At 40.1% G+C, this 14,897-nt stretch overlaps 1 protein-coding gene across 1 annotated transcript in view; it reads left to right on the top strand.

The window, feature by feature from the left end:
- Positions 1-14,897, top strand: part of EIF5B (eukaryotic translation initiation factor 5B) — a 40,542-nt gene that overhangs the window by 10,413 nt on the left and 15,232 nt on the right. The window contains exons 2-10 of the mRNA XM_089511446.1: positions 103-228; positions 1,025-1,109; positions 1,590-2,247; positions 6,090-6,304; positions 6,647-6,797; positions 9,173-9,268; positions 10,850-10,936; positions 12,621-12,707; positions 13,317-13,603. Coding sequence (XP_089367572.1) covers positions 103-228; positions 1,025-1,109; positions 1,590-2,247; positions 6,090-6,304; positions 6,647-6,797; positions 9,173-9,268; positions 10,850-10,936; positions 12,621-12,707; positions 13,317-13,603 — 1,792 coding nt within the window. The remainder of the gene's footprint in view (positions 1-102; positions 229-1,024; positions 1,110-1,589; positions 2,248-6,089; positions 6,305-6,646; positions 6,798-9,172; positions 9,269-10,849; positions 10,937-12,620; positions 12,708-13,316; positions 13,604-14,897) is intronic.

Raw genomic sequence — 14,897 nt, 5'->3', positions numbered from 1 at the left:
AGCAGACAAGATCTGATGCCTTTAGAGTAAGATGGCTATATATTTAGATGCTTCTTAAATTATTTGCTTGATTCTAAAAGATTTCTCTCGCTAAAATTCTAGTGCCAAGGATGATATTGACCTTGATGCCCTTGCTGCTGAAATAGAGGGTGCAGGTGCTGCCAAGGAACAAGAGCCTCAGAAGTCTAAAGGCAAAAAGAAAAAGGAAAAAAAGAAACAGGAATATGAGTAAGTGTTTTAAAGTCTTAACCTGGAGAAACATGCAGGTGTGTAAAAAGTAGCAGAGGTCAATGCACACAGATACATTGTTTGGGTATCCCCCCACCCCAAGCTCAGAAGCTGCATTTGGAAATCAAGTCTTTCAGTGATAGCTACAATAGTGTTGTGTGTTTGTCTGAATCTGGTCCTCTTGCCTTGATGGAGATTATTGGCACTTCCATTTATAATTCTCGTGTCTTCAGTCAGCAAAACACATGTATAACATATTATCAATATACAGTATGTGTATATTAATTGGTCCAAGCCCAACATGGATTTGACTCACCAGAAGGATGAGCCTTGCTGTTTCATGTATGACTTGCTGATAAGCTTAGCAGCTATTCTTTGACTCACCACCTAATGTGATTCATGTAAAGCCAGAAAAAGGTATGCAAGAGAATGGTTGTCCTTCTGTCAGTGATTGTTCTGGCTCCCTTCTTGGGCAATTTCCCTGATGAAAGGGACATGAAGAGACAGATGTGTATGACAGAATTTTGTTTTGTGCCTGTTTGTAAGATGTTTCCTACTTTATAAGGTTAAGGAAAAGACTGTCAATGGGGCACATAAAGAAGAGAATAATAACTCATTGCACTCTGTTTCTATTCCTCCTTTCAAATCCACTGATTAATTTCAAAAAGGTAGAAGGAAAATGAATGTTGGAAGTTGAAAAACCAGTCACCTGTAGGCAGTAGAAGTGTACAATTATTAACCCTTTGTGCATTTGCAAGTGAATACTTATATCTGAAAATGTGTACTTTTTTAATAGTGAAGATGATATCTTAAAAGAGTTGGAAGAGCTATCTCTAGAGACACAAGGAGGAAAAGTTGAAAGAGAACCAGCTGCAATAAAGGTAAATAATATGTAGTAATGTAGAAAAATATCCTAAATTAAAATAGTAACTGAAATATCAAAAACCTTGATTAAAACATTGAAATCCTAAAGAGAGGAGAGGGTTGTGGTGCTATGCAGAAAAGCACACACCCTTTTATATGTGGAAAATAATGTGTTGCATACTTTGCCACATATACAATTCTTCATACAAATATTCCAGTGTAGGACAGGTTTTCACTGTAAGGTCTGCATTTTTAAAAAATCCTGTACAAAATTCCTTCCACAAGTTTGCACAGTTGGTTGGCATGGATGTATTTTAAATATTGGAAGACGGATTTCTCAGAAGCAGACCAGAAGTATCTTGGTCTGTATCAAGAGAATTTATTTGTCAAAATTTAGTTGTCACAAAAATAACCAATTGTTATTTTTCATTAAAATACTTTTTGTACATTTTTCATTGATAATGTGTTAACTTAAGAAAAATGTTTCAATTTACCAGATTGAGAATGACAATGGAGAACTCAGTTCTTCAAAACAAGATAAAAAAAAGAAAGGAAAGAACAAAAAGACCAGTTTGGATGATGATGAAGACAGTGAAGAAGTAGAAGACAAAGAGAAAAAGTCTAAAAAGACACCAAAATGTGAGAAGGAAGCTCCCTCTGCCAGTGAGGATGATGACTTTGATTCGTCGCTTAAGAAAAGGAAAGTAAAACCTCAGAAATCAAATAAGAAACAGGAGCTATCTGAAGATGATGAAGTTTTCCTTCTTAAGAAAAATAAAGAGTATATCCAAACAGTGTCTTCTGGTGAGAGTGGTGATGAACTAGATGAAGGCTCAGAGTTGAAAAAAGGACCCAAGAAGAACCAGAAGACTAGGCCAGTAGCAGATGCTGACAGTGGTGATGAAGATGTGGATTCTTCCTTTAAAATAAAAACAATGGCTCAAAAAAAGGCAGAAAAAAAAGAACGGGAGAGGAAAAAACGGGAAGAAGAGAAGATCAAACTGAGGAAACAGAAGGAGAAAGAAGATTTGGAAGCCAGTAAAGATCAGGCAAAACAGAAGGAAGCCTCAAAGAAAACTGAAAAAGGATCAGCTGCAGAGTCATTGTCAGCACCTACCATTGTGGAAAAGGGAGATGCTTCAATAGCTGCTGAGGGTTAGTAATATTGGGGTGGTGTGGGAGATGTGGGAGTCTATTTCTACTTCCAGATACAGTGGTTCTGCTGCATAAGTCAGTTAGCAATTTGCAGAATGGAGCATCCGTGGGATGCCATGCTCCATATTATTCAGTGGTGGCCGATGCACTGATGCACATGCGTGCACATCACCACCCATTGAATAATATGAGGTGTCACTATCTACATTTTTTCCCATCCACAAGGTGGTGGTGGAACCAAACCCCTGTGGATAGAAAAGATCCAGTACATATAAAATCCAAATGGTTCCCATTAATTCCATTTAATATTTTAAAACATACACATACCATTCTCACTCCATATAACTGGAAGATTACACAATAAAAAAAAAGGGGGGGGGGTGCTAGGCTTCCGACTTTCATTTATTTATAAATTATAACATGGCCATTAAAAGGAGAAGGGAGAGCCAGTATGGTTTGAGTGTTGCACTGCAACTCTGGAGACCAGGGTTTGATTCATTGGCTGGGGATAAACATACTGTCACAGAGGAATCTATGGATTTCTTGAATTTTACAAATGCTTTTTTATTTATTCAGTTAAAAGGAATTACAAGCAATACAATACAATACAATACAATACAATATCTTTATTGAATAAGTCTCCAGAACATTTCAAAGAATACAAGATAAAAGGAAAAAGCCAGACATAAGCATGGTACAGACTGCCAACAAGTGGCATACCAGTGCCGGTATTAGGGTTAGGGAGCATGCATCATGTACACGTTCCCTAACCCTAATATGTGCCAGTGGTGCAATAATTGGGGCGCCCTGTGTACACGGCTGCTGCCATTATGATGTCACGCATGTGCCGCGTCCAAACGGTGCAGTGCGTCTGTGACATCTTTGCGCCGCCCCAGACTGCTTATGGCGGCCTGGCTGCAGCGCGAGAAGGAACTCCTTCTGGGCACGCACCTTGTTCCCACAGCCACCAAACAGCTGCAGGAACGACACCAGGGAGAAAGGGGCTGAGTGGCCCCTTTCTCCCACGGCTCTGGCTCCTGGGGTATCCAGGGGCATGAAACCCCAAGGACACCCCTTTTCCAGGTCATGGGGAAGCGGCATTTTGCCGCTTCTCCATGGCCTGGAAAAGTACTGGATTGAGGCCTCTGGGTTGCTGGTATGGCTGTCCTGTCCCCAATCCTCTGTGGAAAGGGGCGGCTGCAGACCGCCCCTTTTCCGTGGTCTGTACTGGGCCATAGTTAAAACTTACATAGAAAGAAATCTCTATTAAAAAAACATACAAAGTTAAAACTTACATAAAAAGAAATCTCTATAATAAAATATTTGGCTCTGATTACATTGTTCTTGTAATTTGCACATCAATCTATCTGGGGTCCTTTTCTTCTTCTTGCTTCTGAAGAATAGCAGCTTTCACTGCGAACAAGGCAACCCTAAGGCCTGTTACAGACTGCCAAAATAAAACTGCTTCGGGTCTCTTTGGAGGTATGCTGTTTAAATGATGCATGCATCCTAAGAATCCGGAAGCTGCACCAAAGCTGCACTCCAGTGCTTAGGAATGGAGTGTGGTTTTGGCGCGACCTCCGGACTCTTAGGACCCATGCATCGTTTAAATAGCATCCCTCCAAAGAGACCCGAAGCAGCTTTATTTTGGCAGTCTGTAACAGGCCTAAGAGTTGTAAAAGGCTCAACTCCTTGCAATAGCAGAGCCAGCATTATAGCAATTGCAGTACAAGCAGTACTCAGACTCAGGTCCAAAACACACTGCAGAAATAACCCAGTTGGTCATGAAACTCACTGGGTGAACTTGCAACCTTAAACAAAATAGTATGGAGCGTATAAGTGGAGTACAGCATTTCCTTCCAATTTGGCTTTCTATACCATGACACCCAGTGGGTGACCTTAGGCAAGTCACATGCTTTCAGCCTCAGGGGAAGGCAAAGGCAAACCTCCTATGAACAAATCTTGCCATGAAAACCCCATGACAGGTTTGCCTTAGAGTCTCCATAAGTAAGAAATGACTTGAAGGCACACAACAAAAACAAAAGGTGAAGGAGGGGTATAGAGTGCTGAAAAAACTGCTGAAGGACTCAGATAATCCTATTTAAAGGCTAAATGGGTGTGCTAAGCACTGCTTTCTTCCCCGTCTCTTAATTGACTCCAATCCTGGAGTCTTCCTTAGTTAGTACTGGGATGCCCAGGTGGAAATGATCCTCATGTTACCCAGACTCTTGTAAGCTTCCTTTGAATAAATGACTTCCCCAACTTTTAAGGAGAATCTGACACAATTGGTAATGACCCCTCAATTCTTCCCCTTTATGTTTCAAAATGTTAAATAGAATTAATGTGAACCATCAGGATTTTATATATATGTAACCAGAAGTATTGTCCCTTCTAAATTTAAAAAAAACCTTAATTATTTTTATTTATATTTACTTCTAGTATAGTTCTTGAATCATAGAATCATAGAATCACAGTTGGAAGAGACCACAAGGGCCATCCAGTGCAACCCTCTGCCATGCAGGAACTCACAAAATCAAAGCATCCCTGACAGATGGCCATCCACCCTCTGTTTAAAGACCTCCAAAGAAGGAGATTCTACCACTCTTTTGAGGGACTGTGTTCCACTGTCAAACAGCTCTTACTGCCAGGTAGTCCCTCCTATTGTTGAAGGCCATTTAGTAACATAAAGGCCAAATCACATTGGACGCATTACAAAAACAAGATAATCATAAATCTTTCTAAAGACAAATCCAACCATCAATAAGCAGGTGAAGACTTGTTTCTTCTTTTGCTTGTGGCTCCTATTACGTGCTTTCTAGTCCCATTTTGTGATTTAGACTCTTTAACCTCATAAAGGTCTGAGAACTGGCAAGGTGAGAAAAGTTGTAAGGTAAAAACAGGAATTTTTGAGTGGTTGGATTTTCTCTCAGTGTGTTTTTTTAAACTTTCAGTGAAATGTTGCTCTGTGACACTAATTTTTTTCCTGGATTCTTGTTTAGTTTCTGATTATACACCTGAAAATGATTCCATTGTATGGTGACCATAAAAAAGATAGCCAGTCATTGCTTTCTAGAGTGAATTAATTACTTTTGTGGTTTTCAGGCTGTTGAATTTTTGATAATTTTAAAAATGTGACTTGGTGAATACCTTCTTCATTTGATCAAATCATAGTTTGAACCCATTTTAGTTATCTTGGGGCCTGGACAGACAGGCCAAAATAAAGCTGCTTTGGGTCACTTTGGAGGTATGCTGTTTAAATGACACACACATTTTAGGAGGCCAGAAGCTGCGCCAAAGCTGCGCTCCAGTCCTTAGGACTGAAGCATGGCTTTGACGCAGCTTCTGGCCTCTTAGGACACATGCATCATTTAAACAGCATACCTCCAAAGTGACCCGAAGCAGCTTTATTTTGGCCTGTCTGTTCAAGCCCTTGTTCGCTAATAATGCTTTGTTTTTTTAAACTTGTCTTACTGTGGAGAAAAATGATAGTTTGAATTTATTCTCTCATTGGTAGGTAGTTCATTTGACTAATGTGGTTCTTTAGCAAATATTTTATTGAATTATAATTCTTGTATACTTTAATTGAGTATGCAATTTCTGTGCATGTACCATTGTGTCCCTTTTTAGAAATGAAAACCCTGTCTTTCAGGTGAAGTACTTAGGAATTTTACAAGCTGTCTTGTGGATATTGTGGGAAAAGCTACTGTGGTGAGGGGGAACCCTGATATGCAGACACTCTTGTACTGTGATTTAAGGGATGTTTTCTAAATGCTGCTGATTTCTTTTTTGTTCTTATTTAAGAAATTACATTTTGAAAATGAGCAATTGACTTTTTTACTTAGCTGATGATAATGAAGGAGAAAAAAAGAAGAAAGAGAAAAAGAAAAAGAAGGGCGAGAAAGAAGAAAAAGAAAAGAAAAAGGGTCCCAGTAAAGCTACAGTAAAGGCAATGCAAGAAGCCTTGGCTAAACTGAAAGAGGAGGAGGAAAGGGCAAAGCGGGAGGAAGAAGAGCGTATCAGACGACTTGAGGAGCTGGAAGCCAAAAGGAAAGAGGAGGTAATACCTCTATTCTTACTGGATAGAGAAAGTATGATTTTGGTTTTGTAGAGGGATGATGGTTATCTCTTCAGAACAGATTTAACCCCATCCTGCCTTACTTTCTACCAGTAGCTATTTCCTTGAAGGTGCCTGACATGTTTACAGTGCCTCTGTTTTACTGAGGTGTGTGTGTTTATTCCAGTGTAACTCCTATTGGGTTTATTGGGTTGCCACCCATGTAAGTGTGCATAGGGTTGCAGCCATATCAAAGGGAAACATGCTATCAAGGAAGGATTATTGCTTGTCACAATCTAATGCAGTGTGTTGATAGTATGATGTATACAGTTTTGCATTTTGTAGGAACGTTTGGAACAAGAAAGAAAGGAAAGAAGAAAACAAAAAGAAAAAGAGAGGAAAGAACGTTTGAAGAAAGAGGGAAAGCTCTTAACCAAATCTCAGAGGGAAGCTAGAGCCAGAGCAGAGGCCACTCTTAAACTACTGCAGGCTCAGGGTAAAGTTTCATTTATACATTAATGTTCTAACTAGTCCTTTGTTCCCATCAAATAAGCCTGAGAATGTGGTGGAACAGAGAGAAGGGCTTCGCCAGACAATCTTAGGGCACTATTGGGGTCATAAAAGGAGATACGGTCCTTTAAACAGCCTGAACCCAAGCTATTTAGGGCCTTATAGGTTATCCCCAGCACTTTGAATTGTGCCAGGAAATGGAATGACAGCCAGTGGAGGTGCTGCAACAATGGCATTGCATAATCCCAGTAGCCTTCTCCAGTGAACAGTCTGGCTGCAGAGCACATTACAGTAATCCAAATGGGATGTAAACAAGGCATGTGTTTCCATGGCCAGATATGAATTTAGTATCCTTTTGATACTGCTCCAAATTTTGAAAGGCAGTTCCCACTAGAAAATATGCATAAAAATGCACAAACCTGGGAAACTTCCATACAGGATTATTTGTAGTAGGAAAGATTTCCAGTTTGGGGCAGTTGAAAACTGCAGAAAAATGAAGAAGACGTATTGACAAGACTTGTATATTGACTGCTTTGTACATTCCATGTACAGTACGTGTTAACCTTGTTTAGTTGCAAGCTGGACAGCTGTAAAACACATACAGTGCGCCCTTGCCTTATGTGGGGTATCTGTTCGGACCTCCCCACGTAAGGCAAATAGCGCGTATGCTTGAGCCCCATTGGATATAATGGGGCTTGTATATGATGTGCGGTGCAGCGCATGAACCATTGGTGCATGCGCCATTCATTCTACCATCGCACAGCTTTCTCCTCCTCCCCACCCTGGCTATCCCTTTGGGAGACAGCTGAGTTGGGGAGAAGACTTGATATTGTGATGACCTGTGTATAAGTTGACCCAGGTTTTTTTAGATCAATTTTTTCACATATTTTTTTTTACTTATACAAGAATATATATGGTAAATGAAGTGTACGGGCACAGTACAAGGTGTTGGTTATAACCTTTAAAGCCCTACATGGCTTGGGTCCAACCTATTTGAGGGATCGCCTGCTTCCATATAATCCGCCCCGCACCCTCAGGTCCTCTGGGAGGAATCTGTTGCAGCCTTTAAAAACCAGACTAACTGCTACCTCCCAGAGGGCCTTCTCTGGAGTTGCTCCCAAACTATGGAACGGTCTGCCAGATGAGATCCGTCAAATTGCCAGCTTAGACATCTTTAAAAAAGCTGTCAAGACAGATCTCTTCCGGCAGGCCTTTCCTGAATAAAAGTGCCCAGCCACAGAATGACTGCCCCCCACATCATGTATCAGCCCACCGCTCTGTCCTCGCTGTATTTTTTATTGTGTTTTTAACAGATATTTTAATTGTAACTTGTTTAATCCTGTTTTAAGGGGGGGAATTTGTTATATAAATTTGTAAATGTGGATTTCAACGTGTTGTAAGCCGCTTTGTTTGTCCTGTCACAGAAAAGTGGGATATAAATAAAAGTTTTATTATTTATTTATTTATTTATGTCTAACTTGAATAGTCAATCCTAGCATAATAACCCAAGTTACATGTGAAATCTTTGCTTCTGCCTTCACAAAATTGCTGGAGAAAAAGGGAAATAGAAGTTAGCTGCAGGTTTCCCAATTTGTGTGAACTCTGTGCTTTAGGTAATGGCTTCCAAACAAACTAGGATTCAGAAGCCAATTCTGGTTAACCATAGTTTCTTGATTTGAATACAGCCTATAAATACATTGTCCTTAAATACAGCAAATTAAGCGATCCAAGTTAAAAGCCCCGAAGATTTTTGAACAGAGTTGGGTTGCCAAAAAAGGAGTTCTTTTTAAAAGTAAGAGTAGTAGTTTTTGTTGTTATGTGCCTTCCAAATTATTCCTACTCATGGCAACCTTAAGGTGCCCCTGCCATGGAATTTATTTTGGTAAGATATGTTCAGAGTGGTTTGCTTTAGATTTTTTTTTTAGACTTAGAGAGGGTGACTTGCCCAAGGTCACCCAGAGGGTTTCCCTATTTGACTAAAATTTTGAACCCAGGTACCCTAGTCCATCACTGAAACCACTACATCATACTGCCTTTCTTTTTATAAATGGCATTTATTTTTAGTTAAGGCCATGAGAACCATTTATGGTTTGAAGCTGGGAATACATTCAAATGTGTTCAGAGGCCCTTTATTCTCTAATGGAGGGTAGATGACATCTTCCTTGGTACCCAGTAGTAAAGAACTTACCCCGTAATGAACATTTCAGAGGCTTGGCAATCATCAGTTGCTTAAGCCATTGGTTGTCTTGGCTTATTTGTTTCAAAATATTAAGCTGGAAACCTTATTGTGTTGCATAAATCTGCATACTCCTGAAATGTGTTGAACTTCAGTGCTGTGTTGAATGTTTTCTTACCTGGCAGGTGTTGAAGTGCCATCCAAAGATTCTGTACCCAAAAAAAGGCCAATATATGAAGACAAAAAGAAAAAGAAACAACAGCAGCAGGAAAACAAAGAAGGTGGGAATCTTGTTTAAATGGAAACTAGCATTAGAGGCTAAGAGCCTATCTATACACTTTGAGGCTGTTATCAGTGTACACACCACCAAAGTTACACGACAGATTGCACATAATGGGCTCCCTGGCCCTAGCTCATCCATTGGACAATGATTGATTAGCTCCTCACTCACCAAATCAAAAATGAGAGAGTGGGTTCTGCACATGTTTCCAGAATGACAGGCTGCAGAATGAATGACCACACTTTAGCAACTGCTGGGCAAATAGTTGCTAGTGTAAAGTTTTTTGTGTTAGCATGACCCTACAGGATTTTGGCTAGATTCCCACCCCCAGCAAACAAACAAACAAACAACAAACAAACAAACCCAATAGACAATTTAAATCCTTCCTAGCTTACTATGTTTTTAATACTTCACACTCCATTTATTATATGTATTCTAATTAGACTTTCCTGCCTGAATTGCAAGAATCCAGGGCAATTTGTAGTTTTCTGTTGGACACAGATCCAAATATAGTGGAAGAAAGTAAGGTTTCAGATTTTATATCTCTGGCCAAAAGCCCTTTTCAGCTGTTGTCTAGGGATGAAAACAAATGAGTGCCCAGTTTTACTTGGTCTATATAGTCACCTCCTTTCTAGAAGTACAAGGAGTTGGGGTTGGAATGGGAATTTGAGTTACAAAAGCAGTTATAAAACTAAACGTTTCTCTTTATTCCTCTCATCTCCAGTCTTCATTGGCTGGGGGATAAACATGCCATCGCAAAGGAATCTATAGATTTCCTGAATGTAACAAATCCTTTTTTATTTATTCAGTCAAAAGAAATTACAAACAATACTCAAATTTGGATCCAAAACACACTGCAGAAATAATCCAATTTGAGACTGCTTTAACTGGCTCAGTCCTAGGGAATCCTGGGAGTTGTAGTTTATTGTGGCACTAGAGCTCTTGACAGAGAAGGCTAAATGTCTCACAAAACCAGAATTCCCTAGTATTGAGCCAGGGCAGTTAAAGTGGTCTCAAATTGGATTATTTCTGCAGTGTGTTTTGGACCCCAGTCATACATACATATTGCAGGAGAAAGTGGGCTGGGTGTGTGTGTGTGGTTTCAGTATCACTGATATTGTAATCACTTCAACCAATCAGAGAGTATTTTGCTTTGTTAGGAAAATTTGAATCTTTAAACAGGATTTTGAAGCAATTTGTTTCACTTCAGAACAGAAAAAAAATCTGAAAAACTAATTGTGAGGTGCTTAATATTTACTACTATTAGAAGCAGATATTGAAGAAATTCATACTGTCACAGTCCAGATATTTTTTGCATTTCATTATCTTTAAACTGCTGAGTGGCAGTTTACTCCAAATCCTGTATATATACCTACTCAAGACAACACTTGATGATGTGAACACCTGTTCATTGGAAGCTTATGTTTTATAATAAATATGTTAGTCTTCAAGGTGATGCAAGACTCTTTAATCAAATTGTGGTTCCTGTAGCTTTGCTCTGGGCAAATATCTTTAAAATGGATCATATCCCTTTTAAAATGCCTTTCATCAGAGCTGTAGTCATTTTCTCTTGCAATTATAGAAATTATGGAGTTGACTTCTCCAACTGAAGAAGCTGTAGAACAAGTTGTACCAGTACAAGAGGAGATTATTCTTTCAGCAGAACCAGGTGAGCAATAAATTAGGCATTCTGTGTTGTTTTTATGTACCATATATACTTGACAATAAGTCGAAAACTTTATGCCTCAAAATGAACTCCAAAATCATGGGTAGATTTATGTATGGGTCAATGAGTTAATGCTAATAAATTTCTTGAAAGAAGAAGTGCCCACTTTTCTCTCTAGCCTTGTAATGGCTCCCTGTTTCAAGCCCCGGCGCCCTCTCTCCCTCTGTGTGTGTGTGTGTGTGTGTGTCTGTTTCCCTCTCAGCCTTCCCGCGCAGCCAGAGCTAACAAGCTGCTGCTGAGTATGCCCTGGCTTGTACCCCCTTTTGCCCAGAGGTCCTGGGGGTGAAAAGCAGAGAGAGAGAAAGGTCTGTCCTCTATTTTTGCAAGCTATGAGCCTTGGAGTCTTGGGGTTGAAAGGCAGAGAGAGAGAAAGGTCTGTCCTCTTTTTTTGCAAACTCTGAACCCTGGAGTCCTGGGAGTGAAAGGCAGAGAGAGAGAAAGGTCTGTCCTCCATTTTTGCAAGCCCTGATCCTTGGGAGTCCTGGGGGTGAAAGGCAGAGAGAGAGAAAGGTCGGTCCTCCCTTTTGCAAGCTATGAGCCTTGGGAGTCCTGGGGGTGACAAGCAGAGAGACAGTGAGGTCTGTCCTCCTTTTCGCAAGCCATGAGCCTTGGAGATGCTTCTGGTAAGGGGAAGAGTGTGCGAGTGCGTGCGTGCGCCGAGGTTTGTTTCCCCCTTTCCATGCCGAGACTGATGCATGGGAGAGGTCCAAAGAGGGAGATATAGGGAGGGAAGTGGTACTTTGTTTCCCTGCCCCCCCCCCCCCCCCTTTAGATCTTTTGTAACATCCTCCAGTGTTTGCCCCTTGACTTATCCACGGGTCATATCAAAATCCATGATTTTGGATCCAAAAACTGCCCTCGACTTATACATGAGGTCGACTTATACATGAGTATATACAGTAAATTATGGTAGCTCTGGGGGGCTAGTATTCTGTCCTTGGACATTCCAGAGGCTGAAAAGGCTTGCAAAATGTTTTTGAAGCAAAAGAGTAAGAGAGGCAGTGATCAGAGGGCCACCCCTCTTTTTGAAAAACTAGTAAATTTCTCATGTGAAACAGTGTGAGGGGCCATGCAGCCTATTTTAAAAAGTGATTTTCTGCTCTTCAAGGCTTCCAGAATACACAGTTACCACCCCTTTTAATGGTCAGAAAAAGAGAGTTCTGCAGAGTCTAAAGGGGCACAGAAATAATCTTTGGGGGCCACATATGGCTCCAGGACCACACTTTGCTCAACCCTGGGCTAAATCATCGAGGTATCCCACTGAGAAGTCTTTATTTCTTTTACCTAATCTAAGACTGTGGGAGCCATCTCTGACACTCCTCAAATTTTATTGTAAGCCACTACGTAATGTGTGACTGATCTAAATGTCTGGGAAACAACAACAAACTTGGGCTAAAGAGCTACTAAGTACTCGTATCTGTCATAGCTATGTATGAACCTTAATGGTTGTTTTCTAGTATTTTTGAGGTGGATTCCAGGTTTTATCCCTTTCTCGTAAATTGATCCAAATGTCTGCCTTATCCCATACCACTTCTATCTTCATTCTGCAAGATGATGATGTACGTGCAAAGTCTATTTTTACATGTACTAAAACAGAGTCTCAGAGTCTACTCCTGCCATTATTTAGTTTCAGAAGAAAAGGAGGAAGAGGAACCTGACGAACCAGGAATCGATGATTGGGAAGCTATGATCAGTGATGAAGAGAGAGAGAAGGGTGAGACTGTTTTAGAAAAGGAGTAAAATTCCTTATTGATCATAGACCTCTTTTGTTAAACATTTGGCTTGTTTTCTTACTTGTGGAATCTGAGCAAGCAAACATTATTGATTGTAAATAGAAACATATGATAGCTTGGCATACCTGTGAGACCCACTTTGCTACTGTGATGACAGGTTTTGCATATGTTCTTTGTCTAGTATCAAGTACCGTGCAAATTAAAGCAAATAAATAAATAAATAGCTGGGCCCATATAATCAGCTAATAAAAATAAGAGTCCAGTAGCCCTTGGTAATTTCACAGAACTTGCTTGTCTGTGTAACTGGAGAAGAAGGGCTTTGAGACATGTTGTTTGAAATACAAATAATTCTTATGAACAAGAACTCCTACAGTACAAAGACTGAATGTCAATACAAAGACTGAAAGTCAAGTCAAGACATTCTGATTCAGACTAGTTTTTTGGTTAGTATGGTGAGTGAAATGAAGTGTGATTACAATTCTGTACATAGTTATCTGTGCCTATGTTTTGTTGAAACAACATTTTTGCTTTGCTGTGTAATATTAGAAGCCCGTTATGTAGTATTTAGCTTTTGTATCTCTTCTTGTCAGAGAGGAAAACTGTTCATATTGAAGTCAAGGAACAAAATGATGAGGATGAGGACGAAGATGACGAAGATGAGGATGCGGATGAGAGCGAGGAGTATGAAGATGGAGAAAGTGAGGGAAGTGATGATGAAAAGACTTCAGATGAAAGAGAAATAGAGTCTCAAGCTGCTAGCAAACAAACTGTCGAAAGAAAGCTCAACAAAGAAATGAGTTCTGATTCAGAATATGATTCAGATGATGATCGCACTAAAGAAGAGCGTTCTTATGACAAAGCTAAACGGCGAATTGAGGTATTTGGCCATCACCTTTCCAAAACCATATATAGATCGTGCCTTGGGTAAAACTGATCACACTATGGACTTTTGAATAAGCAGTGAGATACTCTTGCCACTTATGCAAGGCAATATTCAAAACCTGCCTGCACAAGTAAAAGAGCAGTTTGACAGTGATATTCATGAATGGTGCTGGGTTGCTTTGGCTACCCTTCACATTTGTACACTGCTGAAATAGGAGGAGGTGGCCAGCTGACATATGCCTCCTCTGGAAGCTAGCTGTGTCTAAACGACCTACAGTATTTCTTTAATGGGCTACTTGGAGCCAAAGCACTGTTAGAGGGATGGTTTCAGAAATAGTTGCTGTGTATCTTCAAGTCATTTCCAATGCATGGCAACCTTATCACTTGTGATATTCCAAGCCACCCCTCCAGTAATGCTTGGCTTTTAAGAATCTCTCTGAGCCTAGCATTAAAAAAGCAGGTGGCTTAGATAGAGTTAGCTTCTAGGAGGAAACATGCCAGGCAGTCTGGTGTCACATTGCCAGTGGAGCATGCCATTTCATCAGAAATGAATCATTTCTTGGCCTTAGACTGTGAATAAAATTAGACACTAACTTATGGCTGTTTGTAACTTTTTGGGGGTATATGTGTGTTCTCATTTTACTTCTCCTTTGAAGTCTTTTCAGTATCACTGCTTATTTGGTCTTAATAACAAACCTTATGCAAAGAAAAAGGATGCCCTTATACCTGCAGAAAGACATCTTCAAATCACAGCCTACACCTGTGGTTTATGATGCTGGATGTTGCCCATGGTTCCATATCTCTAATTTGTGATTGTAAATATGAGTATATTTAAAGATTGGAGAGCTCTTGCATAGAATTGAACCTTGTCTTGCACGCTGGGGTGCATATACACTGTAGAAATAATGCAGTTTGACACTGATTTAAGTATTGTAGTGCCATTCTATGGAATCCTGGGATTTTTAGTTTTACAAAGTCTTTAGCCTTCACTTTCAAAGAGTGCTGGTGCCTCACATAATTACAGATCCTGAGATTCTGTAGGATGGAACCATGGCGATAGAGTGGGGTTGAACTGCATTATTTCTGTGGTGTAGAGGCACCCTGGTAAACTTTTATACTGGTTTTACTTCTAGGTGGACCTGCTTGGATTGAACTGTGCATTGTGTGCTCTGTGGCAGAACGTAACGGTTGGCAGAATTATATCTTGTCTAAGACACTTAGCTTTTGGCCAAGCTCTTAGTTTTGTTCACTGTTGGAATTCAGCCCCTGAGAATCCTCCCAAGTTAGAA

Source organism: Sceloporus occidentalis, unplaced genomic scaffold (genome assembly GCF_023333645.1).
Source record: "Sceloporus occidentalis isolate IW3139 unplaced genomic scaffold, rSceOcc1.0.p SCAF_2, whole genome shotgun sequence".
Lineage (NCBI taxonomy): Eukaryota > Metazoa > Chordata > Lepidosauria > Squamata > Phrynosomatidae > Sceloporus > Sceloporus occidentalis.
Note: the sequence above shows the minus strand (reverse complement) of the source record. Positions and strands in the feature narration are given on the sequence as shown.